The sequence below is a fragment of the Nelumbo lutea genome, chromosome 8 (assembly GCF_056320005.1).
Source record: "Nelumbo lutea isolate HS-2025 chromosome 8, American lotus-T2T, whole genome shotgun sequence".
Taxonomy (NCBI): Eukaryota; Viridiplantae; Streptophyta; class Magnoliopsida; order Proteales; family Nelumbonaceae; genus Nelumbo; species Nelumbo lutea.
Window position 1 is genome coordinate 13,699,153 of NC_142691.1, and position 16,540 is coordinate 13,715,692.

The 16,540-nt window shown below is 35.9% G+C and overlaps 1 protein-coding gene across 1 annotated transcript; it reads left to right on the forward strand.

Moving 5' to 3' along the window:
• The first annotated feature begins 14,442 nt into the window (after nucleotides 1-14,442).
• On the forward strand, nucleotides 14,443-16,165 carry LOC148842840 (transcription factor MYB98-like). The gene is made up of 3 exons (XM_088957909.1): nucleotides 14,443-14,996; nucleotides 15,120-15,246; nucleotides 15,581-16,165. Exons 1-3 carry the CDS (start codon nucleotides 14,443-14,445, stop codon nucleotides 16,163-16,165), a joined length of 1,266 nt encoding a protein of 421 aa, XP_088814035.1.
• Nucleotides 16,166-16,540: the final 375 nt, after the last annotated feature.

Sequence of the window (16,540 nt, forward strand, 5' to 3'; positions counted from 1 at the left end):
GAGAACCTTTTCTTTTTTGGCAGTGTCTGAATGAAAGATTAATAATTTCGTTGCTATCGATTTTATTTAAACGAAGTAATGGAGATGTTTGCACTACGTACCAAAGCATTCTCCGTTACTCGGGTCAAAAGATGACCTCCGATTAATATAAGCATTGATTGGGCCACCAAAGAGGAAGTGAAGAGAAGCAGCCAAGGTAGATACAACAAGGGCCTTAATGGGTTTGAGAGAGTATGACAGAAGTTCTGGAGGGTGATGTCAATGAAGAAATGTGAGGTCCAACAATGAGGAATAAGCTTGGGCTTCTACTATCTCAGGAAACATGATCTATGGTACTGGTGCTATTAGTTTCCGGGAGGCCAACATTCACAGCTCTGTGACTCTCTCTGTTTGCAGTCTGTAGAGGTGAAAAACAAAGTCCAAGGGGTTTCTCTTAATTTGGCTTACAATATAAGCAGCAAGGTCGTCAGGAGGTATATGAAAATTATCGTCAGGAGGTATATGAAAATTATAATTATGACCCTCTTGACATATAAGAAATTGCATGCATGTCATTAATCTTTCACGTTGTAGATTTTCTTCCATAATTTTCTTTGAGTTTGAAACTACAAATATTTATCTGTTTTCATTCTTTTGATAGCACAAAGGACATATAATTTCCAATACAGCACCAAATTCGGCTTCTGATGGTGTACGATCTAGTAGTTCCTTGTTGGAGGACAATTCGGATGCCAGATTAGATAGGTCATTTGGTCAAACTATAAGGAGAGGGGGAAAAGATCAGAGTACCCGAGCTACTTTACTTGGTGTCGGTACTCCGATGTTTAAGTTAGCGAACTAGAGTTTTCTAAGAGATAGCTAGAGAACTTGAATGCTAAATCGTGCATACATTTTCTGTGAATGGGGATGCATTTATATAGGTAGTTACTGTGAGGCTCACAAAGCACGTCTAAGATCTCCAACATGTCTGGTTCAGAGGTGGTTTTACACTCAGAAATGGACTCGCATAAGTGGGTAGTGTCTATCTAGTCCCATCCGAAGTGGGCAGAGTGATAATCAGCTCTTTTGACATGGCATCGTGATCCCGGGGAAGTCGGAGATGATAACCTACTGAACAAGGAGGTCACCCAACACGTCAGGCAGGTTGCTAGTTGAACTTGGGTCAGGTCGCCTCTTACGCCAACCTGAAGTCTTACTGGGCCGTTTGCAGTTCGGTCTTCCGAGGTCATCAGAGCGGGTGCAAGATGTCTGAGGCGCTCCCAAAATCTGCTTATGTGGTGCTGAGATGTTGAAACTGCTTTGCGGTACCACGTATCATCACATCACTAGAGGACCAAATTGCCCTTCGTCAACTTCTAAGGAATGAATACCTTATTATGCAATTTTTTGTCTATCAATTCCACCATTATAATGCAAAATCATACCATTCTAAAGTTGATAGCTATTCATATCCATATCTCTCAACCTTACACTATTATCTAAAACTTTCTCTAGAACACAAAGCATTTAAGATCCTTGAATGGATGCTTGATGTAACTTGGTGATTTTTTATTATCATTGTAACTTGGTGATTTTTTATTATCTATTGTTGGGTTTATTTGTGAACTAAAACTGGTACTGTTTTGATTTTTCTAGGTCTATTCCTACAAATTCAGATTTTCTCTTGACAAAGCACGCCTCACATTAACCTCACAACACGTTTTAGTTATGCATTGGGAACATCTCCCCATGAATAAAAATTTACAAGTGGATGATATCTTTCAGATGCACAATTGAAACATGCTGTGAGGTTGGTGTAATATGTACTCTATGAGGAACAATGAATTCATTTTTCAACCAAGCCTGTGCGATTCACAAGGCCCTACTAGTATTATATATAAAAAAGGAGGGGTTTCAGATTAGTAATTCAGTCAATTTGGACCCAAGGTGGGTCAACAATTCAACTATATGGACATATGGCATCATAGATCATAGACTAAAATATAAAAAACATGTAAACATGCAAAAAACACAAAAATTACAGAAAAATTAGCCATGCCTTTGGGGCTGTAATTGGGTTAAAGTTGGATTGGATCTAGGGGTGCAACTTGGGTGAATTTGATTGGGTTAGGCTTTTGTCAAACTTGTGGGATTGATCAGAAGGGCCAAGCTCAAAGCAATGTAAAATGCTAACTTGGAACAACCTAACTGGCTCTAGCCACATTCAAAGTCGATTCCAAATCCAATATATCAATTTTATATCAGTTTTGGATTTGAAGTTTCAATAATAAATTTATATAAATATAAAACATTAAATTTACTAATTATAACCTTTATGCAATTATATGATATCATACATATATACATGCATTATAAACCTACATAAAGCAAATGACATTATATATTCATCATACTAAACATAAATGGTTTTATTATTAATTAATGATAAAAATGGCTAAAAACACAAAAAAAAAAATACAAAAGGGTATTTAATGTCTGACCTGTTGCCATTTGACTGGGTCAAGAGGTTCAGTCAATGTTTCAAATGGATCAATAGGCCATTAACTACTAGTCAAGTTCAAAAAAAAAATGCTATCTAAGCCTAATTAATTTTAAGAAGAAAGGTACTTTTCTTATATTTTCTGTCTTCCCCTCTGAAACAGCATATATAGGACTCGTTTAATTTGTCAATTTCATGTAACTTATGCTCTATTTTTCTTCATTTGGGGGTTGAAAACGTTGATCCTACCCAAGGCCCTACTTTCACCCATGTTTTGCAAATCGGATTGGACCGACAACTGAACGCCCTCACCTTACTGCAATCTTTAGATTACTAAATTCTTCGATCTTAGAGCAATTGGACTAATATTCCATTTGGAAAGAGTGTAAATACAACGTTTAAAAATATTGTATGTAAGCTTTTGCACAAGGTTTAGAAATACTATATATATAAAGAAGGTTTTATACCATATATATTTGTATTTTTACTCATTAAGTTAAGTTATACCATAAAATGTACCCTCATTCATGCAGTTAATGACCTGTATCCATATTTTTTTTAAGTTATATTTATTTATTTTAAATCAATTCAGAGGAATTGGTTTAAGGCCCGACTACCTTTTGAATCAATGTCTAACCTAATACAATCTCTGGAGAAGCATATCAAGAAGCCATCAACACTATACATCGATACTTTGAACCTTAGACCCACTTTTTCTGTGTTGTTCTTTTAAGCCAAATGCCCAGTCATTCATTAGCTGGGCAGCTCGGTAGGTGCATCATTTAACAGAGCATTAGCAAGAAAAGATGGCACGATTGACCAAAAATATTAGTGTTAATGAGAGAATATTCTCATTAAAACCCACTTGCGAGAATATTAGTGTTAAGCTCGACAAGGAGGATTAATTCTTTAAAAATTTTGTCACACCAGTATATGTATCGTATCGGTGGATCGTTGATACATAAAATAAAATAAGGCTGTTTTGGGGCTTTAGCCTGTTTCAGGGGTAGACAGGATTAATACCTATCTCTAACATTTTTTTGAAAAAAAAAAAACTATAAGAAAATAGGTGATACAAGGTTCAAAGTACGATACACCCTATTCCACATTTAACTTTTTCCCATCAGTAATTTCATTCAATTACATGAATAACTATTACAACAACTTCCATTTGTTAGGTTGCATGCATGAGGCTATAATCACTAAAAATCACCCTTGATTATTAATATATTATTTTTGAATGAATTCCTTGGTCATGTCTTGAATGGTTGATTTATTGGTTTTATTGGCTCTTTCATAGAAAAATCACAAGTAGCCTTTAGACTAAATTTTATCATGCGTTCACACATGTTCATATTTGTATACCAATCAACTTCAAAAGTAATCTCAATCATGTGTTTTATTAACTTTTCAAAGGCAAGCAGGGAAAAGTTCTATTAAATCTCTTTGTTTGCGTTAAATTTGACAGCAGCCAGCAGAATTGGAACTGCCAATTCTTCACACCTTGGAATTACGTCTATTTTTAGTAAAATAATAGCAAGGTTCAAAATATCGATACGTGTCAATAATATGAAGTTCATCTTATTTGAACTTTAACAGCTACCCTGATGGGGATGTCATTATCTTTCATCATCCCAAAATTCAAAAACCCCAATCCCTTAGTATTTTGTTGTATCCATAATTTTTTTTTGGTGTATTGTATTGATATTTTAATTTTTACAAAATATGAATAATTGTGAGAAGTTAACTTTGCGCTGGACAAGAAAAAACCGCAAAGCTCAGTAAAATACAGATTTATTGATTTACTAACGTTAGACAGCATATCCCATAAAAATCATAAAATAAACTGGTATCTAGAAATCTAATTGCTTCATTAATAAATAGAATAATAGGAAAATAATAATATGAGAACATGACATACGTCTCCCTGTAAATTTAACATACAAGTACGATATAAATACTATACTCAAGGTTCAAAGTATTGATAGGCTAGCAGTATCGTATTGGTACTTAGAATCACACGAAACACTTTTTTTTACTTTTTTTCTTTCGAATCTTGGTTTTTTGGGAAGCTAAAAATAAGTTTTTTTTATTAAAAAAATATAAATTCTTGAAATACCTGTAAAAAGTATTTCGGAATGTATTATTTTCAAAAGATATGATACGATACGTCCAATACATGAATATGTACATATATTTGTTTCTATTTACACATTTTTCACTTTCAGGAGATCCCAATTTGAGTGAATAATAAGTGTCGGCTATCCAACCTGTGCTTTACCCGAATCATAAATGGATCGAGTATATATCCGACCCGTTCAAGCCCTATGAACACGAACATGGCCTTGGCTCAAACCAGAAGATTTCGGAGGTTGTGGGTCCTACAACAGCTTGGAAGGTGGAGCAGGGCAACATCTAGAAAAGGTTGTTCCAGTTTGTCTCTTTGGGACTTGGGTGACCAGAATTGTCTCATTGGCGTGTGTGTGGCCACCGGTTTTTAACTTTTGGCATGGAACCATGGGCCAAAACCTACAACACACTGAATCTCTAATACGTTCACATCGTTGCATGATTGCTCAAATTATTGTAACTACGAGGCCCACGACCCATGTACCTATGGATTGTTCACTTCATTTTAACAGGGCCCACGCGGATTCTTTTGTCTGTGTTCTACTCTTGCGTGTAGAAGAGTCTATGGTTGGAAATAAAACTTGGAAACTTAGGGATTCCGATCTCTCTATATACTTAAAACTCAATTGTCCATAACAGATTCCTCGTATTGCTTCTCAACTCTTTCATAATTTGTTTTTCTTAAATAATAAATAGATATAGGGTTATTTAAATTCACCCACATATAAGGGGTGTCAATTGGCTGAATTTGGTCCAATCCGATCCGGTTCAATGTGAGTCTATTATAAATGGATCAGGCCCAATCCAATCCAATGAATGTTTTGAATCAATTTAGAACAGTTCAATTCAATGTTTGGACTGTCCAATCTGTTCAAATTCATTTTGATTTAGATTGATTTCAATCCAAATCCAATCCATTGATACATATATTCTTTATCTTATACCAATGGATCAGATATTGGCTTAATCCAACCCAATCCAATATAAATTTGTTATGGATGGACTAGGTCCAATCTAATCTGATAAATATTTTGGACTGGATTAACCCAATCCAATATATCGTATTGGTCCATCCAATTTGTCCAAATTGATTTTAAACGGGATGGAATCCAATCCGAAAACAGTTCATTAACACCCTTACCCACAATCAATTAAATATGGAATTAATTTTTGTTTGAATACGAAAAGCTTTGGAATGTCGATCATTTTTCGTCACGTTATATCAGAAATCCCGTGCACTGCACGGGTCTCAATTAGTTTAATTGTAAAACTGAATGTGACACGGACATCTTTTTAACACCAGTCTGCATAGCACGGGTCTCTTCTAATCTATATGCTTAAAATGGTGTCGTCCACGTCTGACTCTTCATATTGCTTCTCAACTCTCTTATAATTTTGTGATTTTTTTTTTATTTTTAAAAATAAAAATTTTAAATGTTGGGCTTTTAAGCTGATCCACAACCAATTAAGTAAATGAATGTAATATAGGTATCTTTTTAACACTATCCCGTATATCACACGGATCTCTTCTAATACCTTCCATATTTGAGGGTTGATAATTTGATGGGATAGGTTGGAAGTCATATTGGCTTGAGAATTGAGCATATCGAACCCAAATGGTCACCAGGAACTAATAGAAGCTTCAATAATATGAAATTCGTCTGATTTGAACGAGTAAGGCTTAACTGAACGCTTTTAGCTAACTATTTAACGAACAGCATGTGGAATCAATGATAAGGTTATACGGTCCACATCTTTCATATTCAATTTGACCTTGAATATGAAATGCTTTAGCCTTAACCCGTAAACCAACTTAGTTTTAGTTTTTAGGGTTTTTATTTTATGGGTCATGTAAGAGGTGGGCTATCCACTAAAACAAGAACAAAAAAAAAAAAAGTTGAAAAAGTATGTAGGGTCGGATAGATATTGGTGCATATGGGCCAATCAATCATCAAGCTACTTAAAAATGCAAAAAACAAGATCAATGATCAAGCTAAAATAAAATAAAATAAGACAACCAGTTGGAAGATCAGTTAAATGTTGACACCCTATAATGATAAAGAGTTGGACAGTTATCATGTCAAGATATCACTAGATGTCTAAACTTTAAACTAAATGGGTGGGTGGGGGGTGGGGGGGGGGGGGGGGGAGTGGTGCTTTCATTTCACGAAACGTTTGAAGGGATGATCTACCATAGCTTGGTGCTTTCATTTCAGACCATTACGGTTTTATTGGAGGGGCCATATACTCAACTACAATTATGCTCAAGATTCACTCAGGATCAAAAAGAAAAACTAAACAAATCACCAGGGAGATTATTGATGGATCTGTTCTTCCTATTTGATCATTTCTCTTCACTTCTTTTTGTGGCAAACCCAATAAAATGTGGGATGTTGAATGATGAGATGGATGAATTGTTCCACCAAACCAGTTTGCTTTGCTCAGCAACTTGATTTGGCTAACCAGCGGACGCAACTCAGGCTGAATTGGCTCAGGTTGAGCCTAACTCAGCCTCACCCAAATGCGTTAAACTCTCAACCTAACCCTAATAAAATCTGATCTTCCGAGTTTGAGCCTCTCAACCCTGATCCAACCTAAATTTTATATTGGGCTAGCATTTTCCGACCCTAACTTCAACCCTATCCTATTTTAGTCAGGTTAGATTGGGTTCGGCCGAGTTGGCCTAACCCAAATTTGCAACCCCACCACCGATTTTAGATTTCTTTTTTGAATAACTAAAAGTGATCTACTATTCTTTACAGTGGGGTGGGGGGGGGGGGGGGTCTCTTGAGTTAGATGAATATGTTGAGAAAAAGATGTGAAAGCAAAGATATTTTCAGAGAGAAAAAGACTGAATTAAATAAGGTTTCTAGATGGAACGAAAGGAGAGGACTAGCTAAATCTGACCCATGAAAGGAGTGGATAGGGAGTGCAAGTGCTACCTCCAATTAGAGTCTTTTTGGATTGACAGACTTCCACTAATGGTGTGTGTGTCTCCTTTAGTTGGTTTGAAGCCATTATAGAAATGAAGACAGTCAACATGATAGAAAAATATGAAAAGCCCAGACTTGTGGTCGACAGATTGCATAGATGAGTGGAATTTTTGGTTGAAAATGGAGGCTTGGCCGAACCAACCCTTAGAGGTCTACGAGCCCATAAGAGCAGGCTTGAGCCAGGTATCAAGGCCTGGGAGAAGAGGATCGGCTGGTTGGTCTCTTGAAACAAGATTTCATTCTATTCTGAATCATTACATTTGAATTTCAACTTAAGCCATCATGGTTGATTGTATGTTCAGAATCCAAAACTCCAAACCCTTATTATGAGTTACCCTTCTAGTGCCAATTTGGCACCTCGCACTGTAAGAGTTAAGAATGGTGGCATCGGCCCAAGCCCATCTTGGTTGCAATGAAATTGCTATTTGCACAAGAGAAAATTTAGTGTCCTAGGTTATATGACCCATGAAAACGCTCAGGCCCATCAATTACTGACTATTATTATGCGTGTTGAGGATTTGAATCATTTGATCTGGGCCCTTCATTAGGAATGTCCCACCTAAAAGATTGGTTGGACCAAATCATTTGATCTGAGGGACTTGGATTGTCATCCAAGATTGTGGTGGCGCCTTCTGCTTTGCTCGTGCCCCTCCAGGTGCCTGGGTCCGATCCTGTCAATTGGACTGGATTTGGTCCAATACAATGTGAATCCATTACAGATGGATCTAGTCCAATCCAATTTAATGAATATTTTGGACTGGTTCAATTTAATATGTCTTGTTGGTTTATTCAATTCATCCAAATTGATTTTTATTTGAATGGGGTCCAATCCAAAATCGATTCATTAACACCCCTACCTCTGACTCTAGAAGCTATGGTGTTCTTGGAGGGTATCAAGTTCACACTTAATTTGAGAATAGCGATGTAGTTTTTCAAGGGGATCATCTGACCTGCGTTAATGCTCTGTTGGAATAGAGTAATTCTCCTCCGCGGTGATTCCTCCATCTCATCGCCGATTGCAGAGAATTCATGAAAAAAGGTTTCCCCATTGCTCAGTTTCACATGTCGTTCGCTTGGAAAATAAAGTTGCGCACAAGTTTGCCAAGCGTGCAACCTCAGTCGTAAATTGTTTTACTTGGCCCGTTTGTCCATCCTTTCTCGAGTCTGTGATACAATCCGACTTGTGAGCAGTGCCATTACAATTGGCTTAAAAAAAGGCTCTACTCTGATCCAACCCATATCTCAACCATTTTAATTTAAAGTCCTGGGGCTAATTCCATTTCACTAATCATTGATGAACGTCTCGTCAGCAATTTGAATCACATATCTGAGCTTTATATACATGGAAATTCCTTTAACAATGAGGGAAACTAACGTTTTTGTCTTGTTTACTTAATAAATTACTGTTTAATTGTGCACGTGCTTTGCACATCACAATTTTTTATGATGGTGATGACGATCATAATAAATAACATATTTTCAAAAATCTTTTATATTTTCATGTCTATAAAAATTATTCTTATTTGTCACCCTTATTTTTATTTAATATGATTAACATATAATATTAGAGAGGTGTCTAAATGTTTTCTATAATTTTTTTTTTTTGCATTTTTTATATCTATGAGTGTTTTCATCTTTTTTATTTAAAATTTTTATTATTATTTAATTATGATATAAAGTGTATACACATTTGACTTGCCACCAAATAGGAAACTTTCTTTTTTTTCTATTAGTTTTAATTTTACATTTATTTCTACCGTCAATAAAAACAATTATTCTTTGCCATACTTATTTTTTTTAATATGGTTAATTAATATAGGATTGAATGAAAGAATAAGATTTAATACCTTAAATATAATGCTTAATGAGAGTGAATTAAATGAAGAGAAATATAATAGTTCAAACTATATTTTGTGCCCAAAGGGACCCAATTCAAAAGTAGGGGTATTTTAGTTTAGAATATGATTCAATGAATGTTAACCGGACTAAATATCTTAAGTACAAGTATTAATATGAGAGGGATTTGAATGAAGAGAAAAATGGTTGTTAAAATTATATTTTTGTACTTACAATTAAAGAGCAACCAAATAAAAATTTGGAATACTTTGGTAAAACAAATGTTTAACACTCTCATTCACACTTTTAATAATAGTATAAATTTATTTATTTGATTTCTCTAAGAAAGTTCCTAGGGCAAGTGGAAGAATTAGCTTCCTAATATGAATAATTAGAGAATTGCATTTTCATAATGAAACTGGAGCGTTTCCATAGCATTAATATTTTCTGATCAATCATCCAAAGATTTCAAGGGAGCGGGTCTCAGTGATCATAACACATTTTGGATCTTTACTCAGTCGGGTCTCATCAGGGATGGCAATTTTCTCCATCCCTGATGAGACCCGACTTCCCTGACCCGATGGGGTTGGGGATGAGGATTGAGGTCTCCACCCCAATCTGACCCGATTATGTATATATATTATATTATTTATATTATATATATTAAATATATATTATTATATTATTTGTATTATATATATGTCATAATATATTTAACAAATTATTTATAATTTAAAATATTTATTTATTTAAGTAAATTTATTTTTCAAATAAATACTGTTATCAAAAAAATTTCAGGGATTCAGGTCTCTGTGAGGAACCCATCCCCGTTGGAAATCGGGGATGGAGGACAAATTTTATCTCCAACGGAGATCGGAGACGAGGACGATGGTTAATTTCATAATCGGAGTCAGGGACGGGGAATATGATCCCCGCCCCGAACCTACCCCATTGTCGTCCCTAGTCATAATGAAATTGGCTTTTAAACAAGAATGAGATTTGGGTGGTTTTTTGGCTTATTGTTTGGCATCCTTTTATTTCAATCACTTTTAAGTTTAAATTTATGAAAATTGTTGGAATTAATTATTTTTTTGATTTCAAAACTCGTTCTAAGAATTGATTCTTTAAGCTCAGGACTCATTCTTCAAATAGTGATTTTTTTGGAGCAGAATTTTAATCAAAACGTTGCCTACCCTTAGGTTAATTGTTTCTAATGTAGCAGAAAATGTATTACTTTAATAGTTTAAATCTTAATCCTAACCATATGTTACTGGTTCCATACTAATAAAATAACGGAATTTTAAGTTTTGAAGGCTCTCAACGGAGAATAAGCAATAAATTAAAGGCTTTGCATACTAGTAGACCTTTGAAAACGGAATTTTAAGTTTTGAAGGCTCTCAACGGAGAACAAGCAATAAATTAAAGGCTCTCAACGGAAAATGTATTACTCAAAGTCTCATGATTTGAGTTCCCACGTTCGGCTATATGACCTTTGAAAACATACTAGAGAAAAAAAACAACAACTACTAGCAAAGGCTTTGCATAGAATTATAAATATGGGCATTCGTGTATCTCGGATATGAACTGTTTCTTAATTTGATGCTGGGGGGCATTTCTCCAAGCGTCACGATTCCTTTTGTTGTTTTTTCTGTAGTATCAAAAAAAAACAAAACAAAGAAATATAAATATGGATCATATACAAGGTTTGCACTGATCATATTATCGAATAAAAAAAGAAATAAATATGAAACATATACAAGGTTTGCACGCATCATATTTGTACTTGCAGTATTCTTTCCAGAGGGAGCCAAAAGAGAAGATGACATCTATAATTCAAGACGTAGAAAAATCTAGGGAGAATGACTGTTCAGCCCACCCAAATTACAGTTGGGTAGATGCCAGTTTAGAATTAATGCCAATTCACGGATAGGTATGAGTGCACAGAGTGTAGATTTTGAATCTTTTCAATGTTTATAGATTTGCAGGGTCATTCAGAAATCTTTATTAGGCCTGTCCATACTTTTCTGAAAAATCTATCAATTAACATTTCGAAGCTCTTAGGATTTTCAACTAAATTGTTGAAATTATAACCACCATTGACTGGTCTCTACAGTCTCAATAAGTTGTATTGTATTTTTAACTAAATTGTTTGTTTGGGAAAAAGTGAAGCTGCTTGTGGTATGTTTAGTGCCTATTTGGGAGGGTTTTCACATAACGGCTTCTAGCATTAGCATTGCATGAGCTAAAAATCCAGAAATTCGAAACAAAAAAGCTTACATGAATGGAAAAATCCACTTTCCGATAAAGCTATTCCAACATAGCTTCTCCGTTCTATTTTGTAACAGGCTTTACTTCATGAGTTGGGATGGCAGGGGAGTTCAGATCTGTGCCCCATAAGGGGACGCCCCACAACGTCCCACAGCATATCTCCGCCGTGTATTAAAAACATTTCCCGATGATTATATCATCATTTCTGATATTATTATCAAGAGATGTTTCGATAAATAGCGGGGATGTGATATGGGACGTTGTGGGGCGCAGATGTGAACTCGCTATGGAAAACCTAATGCAAGTGAATGCGCTAGTGTTTCAGTGTGCATGCATGTAGGGAAACTCAAAGGCAAGCTATTGTATTAATCCTATTTCAAATTGAAGCCGGATCTATTATAGACTTATAGCTATTGACTTGTAGACCCAATGAATGACCACCATGTGTTCTTTGCGTAGTAGTGGTCCGTAATCGTCTTTCTTCCCCAAACTCTAACCTACCCTACCCAAAGCCATGACCTCATGTCCTCAACTAAAGTTTAACTACTGTAATATATCCTTGCTTCTCTTCTTTCTTTTTACTTGGCCTGTCATTTAATTTAGGCAAAAGTTTATTCTTCTGCAAGCATTGTTCGCATATGGAACTTGAATAAAAGAACTGTTTATGTATTAATCATACCCAGTGAAGTGACCAGCTGTTGCTGTACTTTTCAACGCGAAAAGTTGAAGAACAGTAATGTGGAAAGGATCCAATCCAAAGACTTCAAGTTTTGTTAACAATAATTTTCAATAGAAAGCCTTTCTTGGAGCATTCGATTGATTACTTCTAACTTCAACTTCTACCAAAGTTTCAGAAGTTTTAAAACAATCATATAATAATTTTTTGTTCTTAATGGATTATCTTTTCTACCCCCAAAAAAAAACTCACATAATAATTATTTGTCATAGTCAAAAGAGGGGGAAATTGGATTCAAATAATCAAACCATTTAACTTAGATGGTTGAAATTAAATCTAAGACTTACCCAATGACAAATATGTATATATGAGAGTTTGGAGTATGCTGATCCTTCTATGAAGAATTTAGGCTGTTTTGGTTCAGTCCATATACCAGAAAACCAGTAGATTAGGGTTTAGGGAAGGAAGAGGAGGTAAGAAAGAGATGAAGAGTGAAAATAGGAAGGAAAGAAAAAACATGAAATTTTTTGATTCATGAATTATGGGCTACGTGCACATAAATTAAAAATACAAGTAGTAGAAGTAAATAAATATTGCTGTTAGACAAACAATGGGTTGTGTGTTAAGTAGTAAAGCATACATGGGAGCACCATCACCAGTGCAAACAACAGGTGGCGTTCATTCATTGCGTCTACAGAAAATCTGGCTTCTTTCAAATTGAATCGCCTATGTGGCATTGTCTGGATGGAAGACGGAACAAAACACCACAGTACCGAGTTGGGATATGCTGCGCATGCACTTGTTTGCACTGAGACCATAGTGTAGTACTGAAACATCTGTTACAAACTTGAATGCGAAGTGCAATTGCAAGACGAGTGCAGCAGATCCGGACTCCACAAAATTCGAATTATGCGGTAATCGGCGATTCTGCACAGAGGGGCATAAGCAAACATGATTTTTGCCCACTTTCCCCCAGAAACTCTGATATAACTACACTGCTGAAATCCCACGAAATTGAAGAGGAAAACTGGAGTGGAGACAAAGGGTAATAAAGTTGAAGTTCGAGTTGATCTCCCAGAGGAGACAGGCACGCTTCTTTTTATATAGAAATTAATCTGATAATGTTCAGTGAGTTTGATAATCTTTGCAGCCTCTGTCGTTGCAACTTGCAAGAAGCAATGCTTCTTGGGCAACTCATGATTCAGCAACTTCTGAAGAACTGTCAGTTAAATAGCATAGGAGTTGTTGCAGCAGCAGCTGCAAAATACAGTTGCCTTCTTTTTTTATAATCAAACGCAGTCCACTGCTGCTGTTCCTGGATGACCATGCATGCTTCATCATGCCATAACTGTGTCTCCAAACTCTCCTCCTGATTGGGTTTCCAGTATTCCAACACAAAACCCTACAGTCGTCTAAATAGCTATATTGGATTTATCCCATGTATCTTTCAGTGTTCTGAGAAGGAATCTACTTTTTCCTGCTTTCTCGCCTGTGTTCTACAGAAAGGGCAGATACTGTCTCTTGTTCTCATCACCCAAAACATTCCTGCGTTCCAGATAAAGAGTTGGGCTCTCGGGTACAACTTCATCGTTTACTATTTATTATAATATAATTAAGGAAATCAGAAGGGAAGCGGAAGCTGATGGTTTAAAGCCAGAGAGATCCAACAGTTCAAACAGAGGTCCCATAGGAATTTAATGGAAACTGGAGAGAGCTTTAAATACAGCTAATGCATGTATGAAGACATTGAACGTTCTGGTAGGAAGAGAGAGAGAGAGTTTAAGAGAGAATATATAATTAATGGGGTTTAATAGTAACGGAGTATATAATTCATAAACGAAGGGATAAAAAATAGGCAATCTTAGCTCAAGTAACTGATGAAATTTAAGAGAGGAGAGAGTAGTAACTGAAGATAAGGAAGGGAGTTTTATTTGCTTTATCGTGCGTTGAGGGAGCTGATTTAGCTGGAAACATCCAACAGCACCAAATTCAACTCAATCGTCTTCCACGGTTCTCTCTCTCTCTCTCTCTCTCTCTCTCTCTCTCTCTCGGTGTGTCTCATGGAGTTCGATAAAAACTACAGAGACGATATTGCTTTCGAGCCCATATTTTCATCAGAGAATTGCTCGAAACCCCATTTCGGAGACGGGTTTTCTTTAGAAAATTCCTCATCAAATGGATATTTTGAAGAAAATCACTGTTTTGATCAATTTCATGTTGATGGGTCATCATCAAATATGAAATTTGGGTTTCCAAGTGCGTATTTGTATCAACTAGAAACACTAGCAAATGGATATTCAACAGTTTTGGATGCTTCCGAGTCTAAGCCTTTCATAAACGATTGTGGAATGGGGACACTTGGTTTACTGTATTCTCCTCAGATGACTCCTGTAGTCGATGTGATGGAACAAGATACAAGTCATCCTCCTCTGAATTTCCATGAAATTGAATCGTCTGGCTTCGAGTTTTCAGATGAAATTTCATGCATTACTGCAAACAATGAATTTTATAGGAAAGTTGGCTTGAACAAGAGGGGTGTGTCGATGAGAAAGACAAGCAAGCTTCGTACCAGACACAACTTAGTTAAAGGGCAATGGACCACTGAAGAAGACAGGTACAAATATTTTATTAATTTACTTCCTGTTCTTCCTGTTTAAGTCATCTGGATTTCTGTGTTTGGTGCTCTTTTCAATAGTAGAACTGTAGATGAATTGATCATGAAAATGTGCATATACAGACAATTAGTCGAATTGGTGAAAGAGTATGGAATGAGAAAATGGTCTCAAATTGCTCAGAAGTTGAATGGGAGGATAGGAAAACAATGTCGAGAGAGATGGTACAACCATTTAAGGCCTAATATCAAGGTTCTTCTTCTTCGTTTGTTTTCTATTTGAATTCAGTCATTCCAGATAACAATATTGTATAAGCATGTAAGTAACTATATATACATACATGCATTTATACATCGATATATATCCATGTTAACGAGCATCTTTGTATGTATGTGGAAGTGTTATGACTCGGCCTCCCTATCATGCATACACATTGATCATATCTAAATGCATGAATTTATACTGGTTTTCTTTTTCTTCTTCTTTCGAATTCATTCATTCATACATTATTCATGATAAATTCATGACAAAGCATACATTTATTTGTGGAGGATAATTTTATGGGTAAATTCTATATATTTTGCAGAAAGATACATGGAGTGAGGAAGAAGACAGAATTCTAATTCAAGTCCATGCAGAAATAGGAAACAAATGGGCAGAAATCGCAAAAAGGTTACCAGGAAGAACCGAGAACTCCATAAAAAATCACTGGAATGCAACCAAAAGAAGACAATTCTCAAGGCGAAGATGCCGAAGCTCCAAGTGTTCCAAATCATCAGCAAGTTCCCTCCTACAGAATTACATCATGAGCTTGACTGCAGTATCAACCAAGACGGATCAACTACACATCATGCTCACCAACTCAAACATGCTGCCTGTTCATACCACGCTAAGATCACCAACTCAAGTAGAGAGTACAGATTCTTGCTCAGCTGATCATTTAGTCTCTGATTATGATTTTGGTGATACAACGGATTTCTCTTCGGGCACCAAATTATTTCCTGAGAGATGCAGCATTGAATCTTTACTTGAGGAGATGCCCTATGCATCTATTGTGGATGAGAAAAGTTTGAAGATGGATATGCCTTTAGATATGTCTCCGTTGATGGATGGTGAAGTGATCAAGAGGGAAATGGATTTGGTGGAGATGATCACTCAAGGCAACAGCTAATTAAGCTCTAACAAGTCGCCCCATTTAACTTCACCCCTGCAATACAAGCTATGTATATATTAGTTTGGATGATATTTTTCTCGAACATTTTAGTTGCTGTTTCCACTTAAGAGCAGAAGCAAGAGGGAATGGATGGGTTGGTGATTTTAAAGATGAAGAGCAAAGGGAATACAAGGGAAAAGAAAGGAAGATAAAAATAAAACAATTGGTTTTTTTACATGTGTTCTCAACTTTTTATTACAAATGTTCTTTGCCAAAAAAAAAACTTGAACCAAATGCATGAGATGGTTGAAGGTTGGAGTTTTGGCTTTGGGCGTTTGAATGTACCCAATGTGTCAATGGTGGAATTCCAATTCATACATTTTTGAGAATTTG

What these genes read in the sequence shown, in the direction of transcription:
- LOC148842840 (XM_088957909.1), top strand. Translation starts at nt 14,443, where the DNA reads ATGGAGTTCGATAAAAACTACAGAGACGATATTGCTTTCGAGCCCATA. An exon ending in TGGACCACTGAAGAAGACAG is followed by an intron (nt 14,997 to 15,119) that starts GTACAAATATTT and finishes GTGCATATACAG; the next exon opens with ACAATTAGTCGAATTGGTGA. An exon ending in ATTTAAGGCCTAATATCAAG is followed by an intron (nt 15,247 to 15,580) that starts GTTCTTCTTCTT and finishes TATATTTTGCAG; the next exon opens with AAAGATACATGGAGTGAGGA.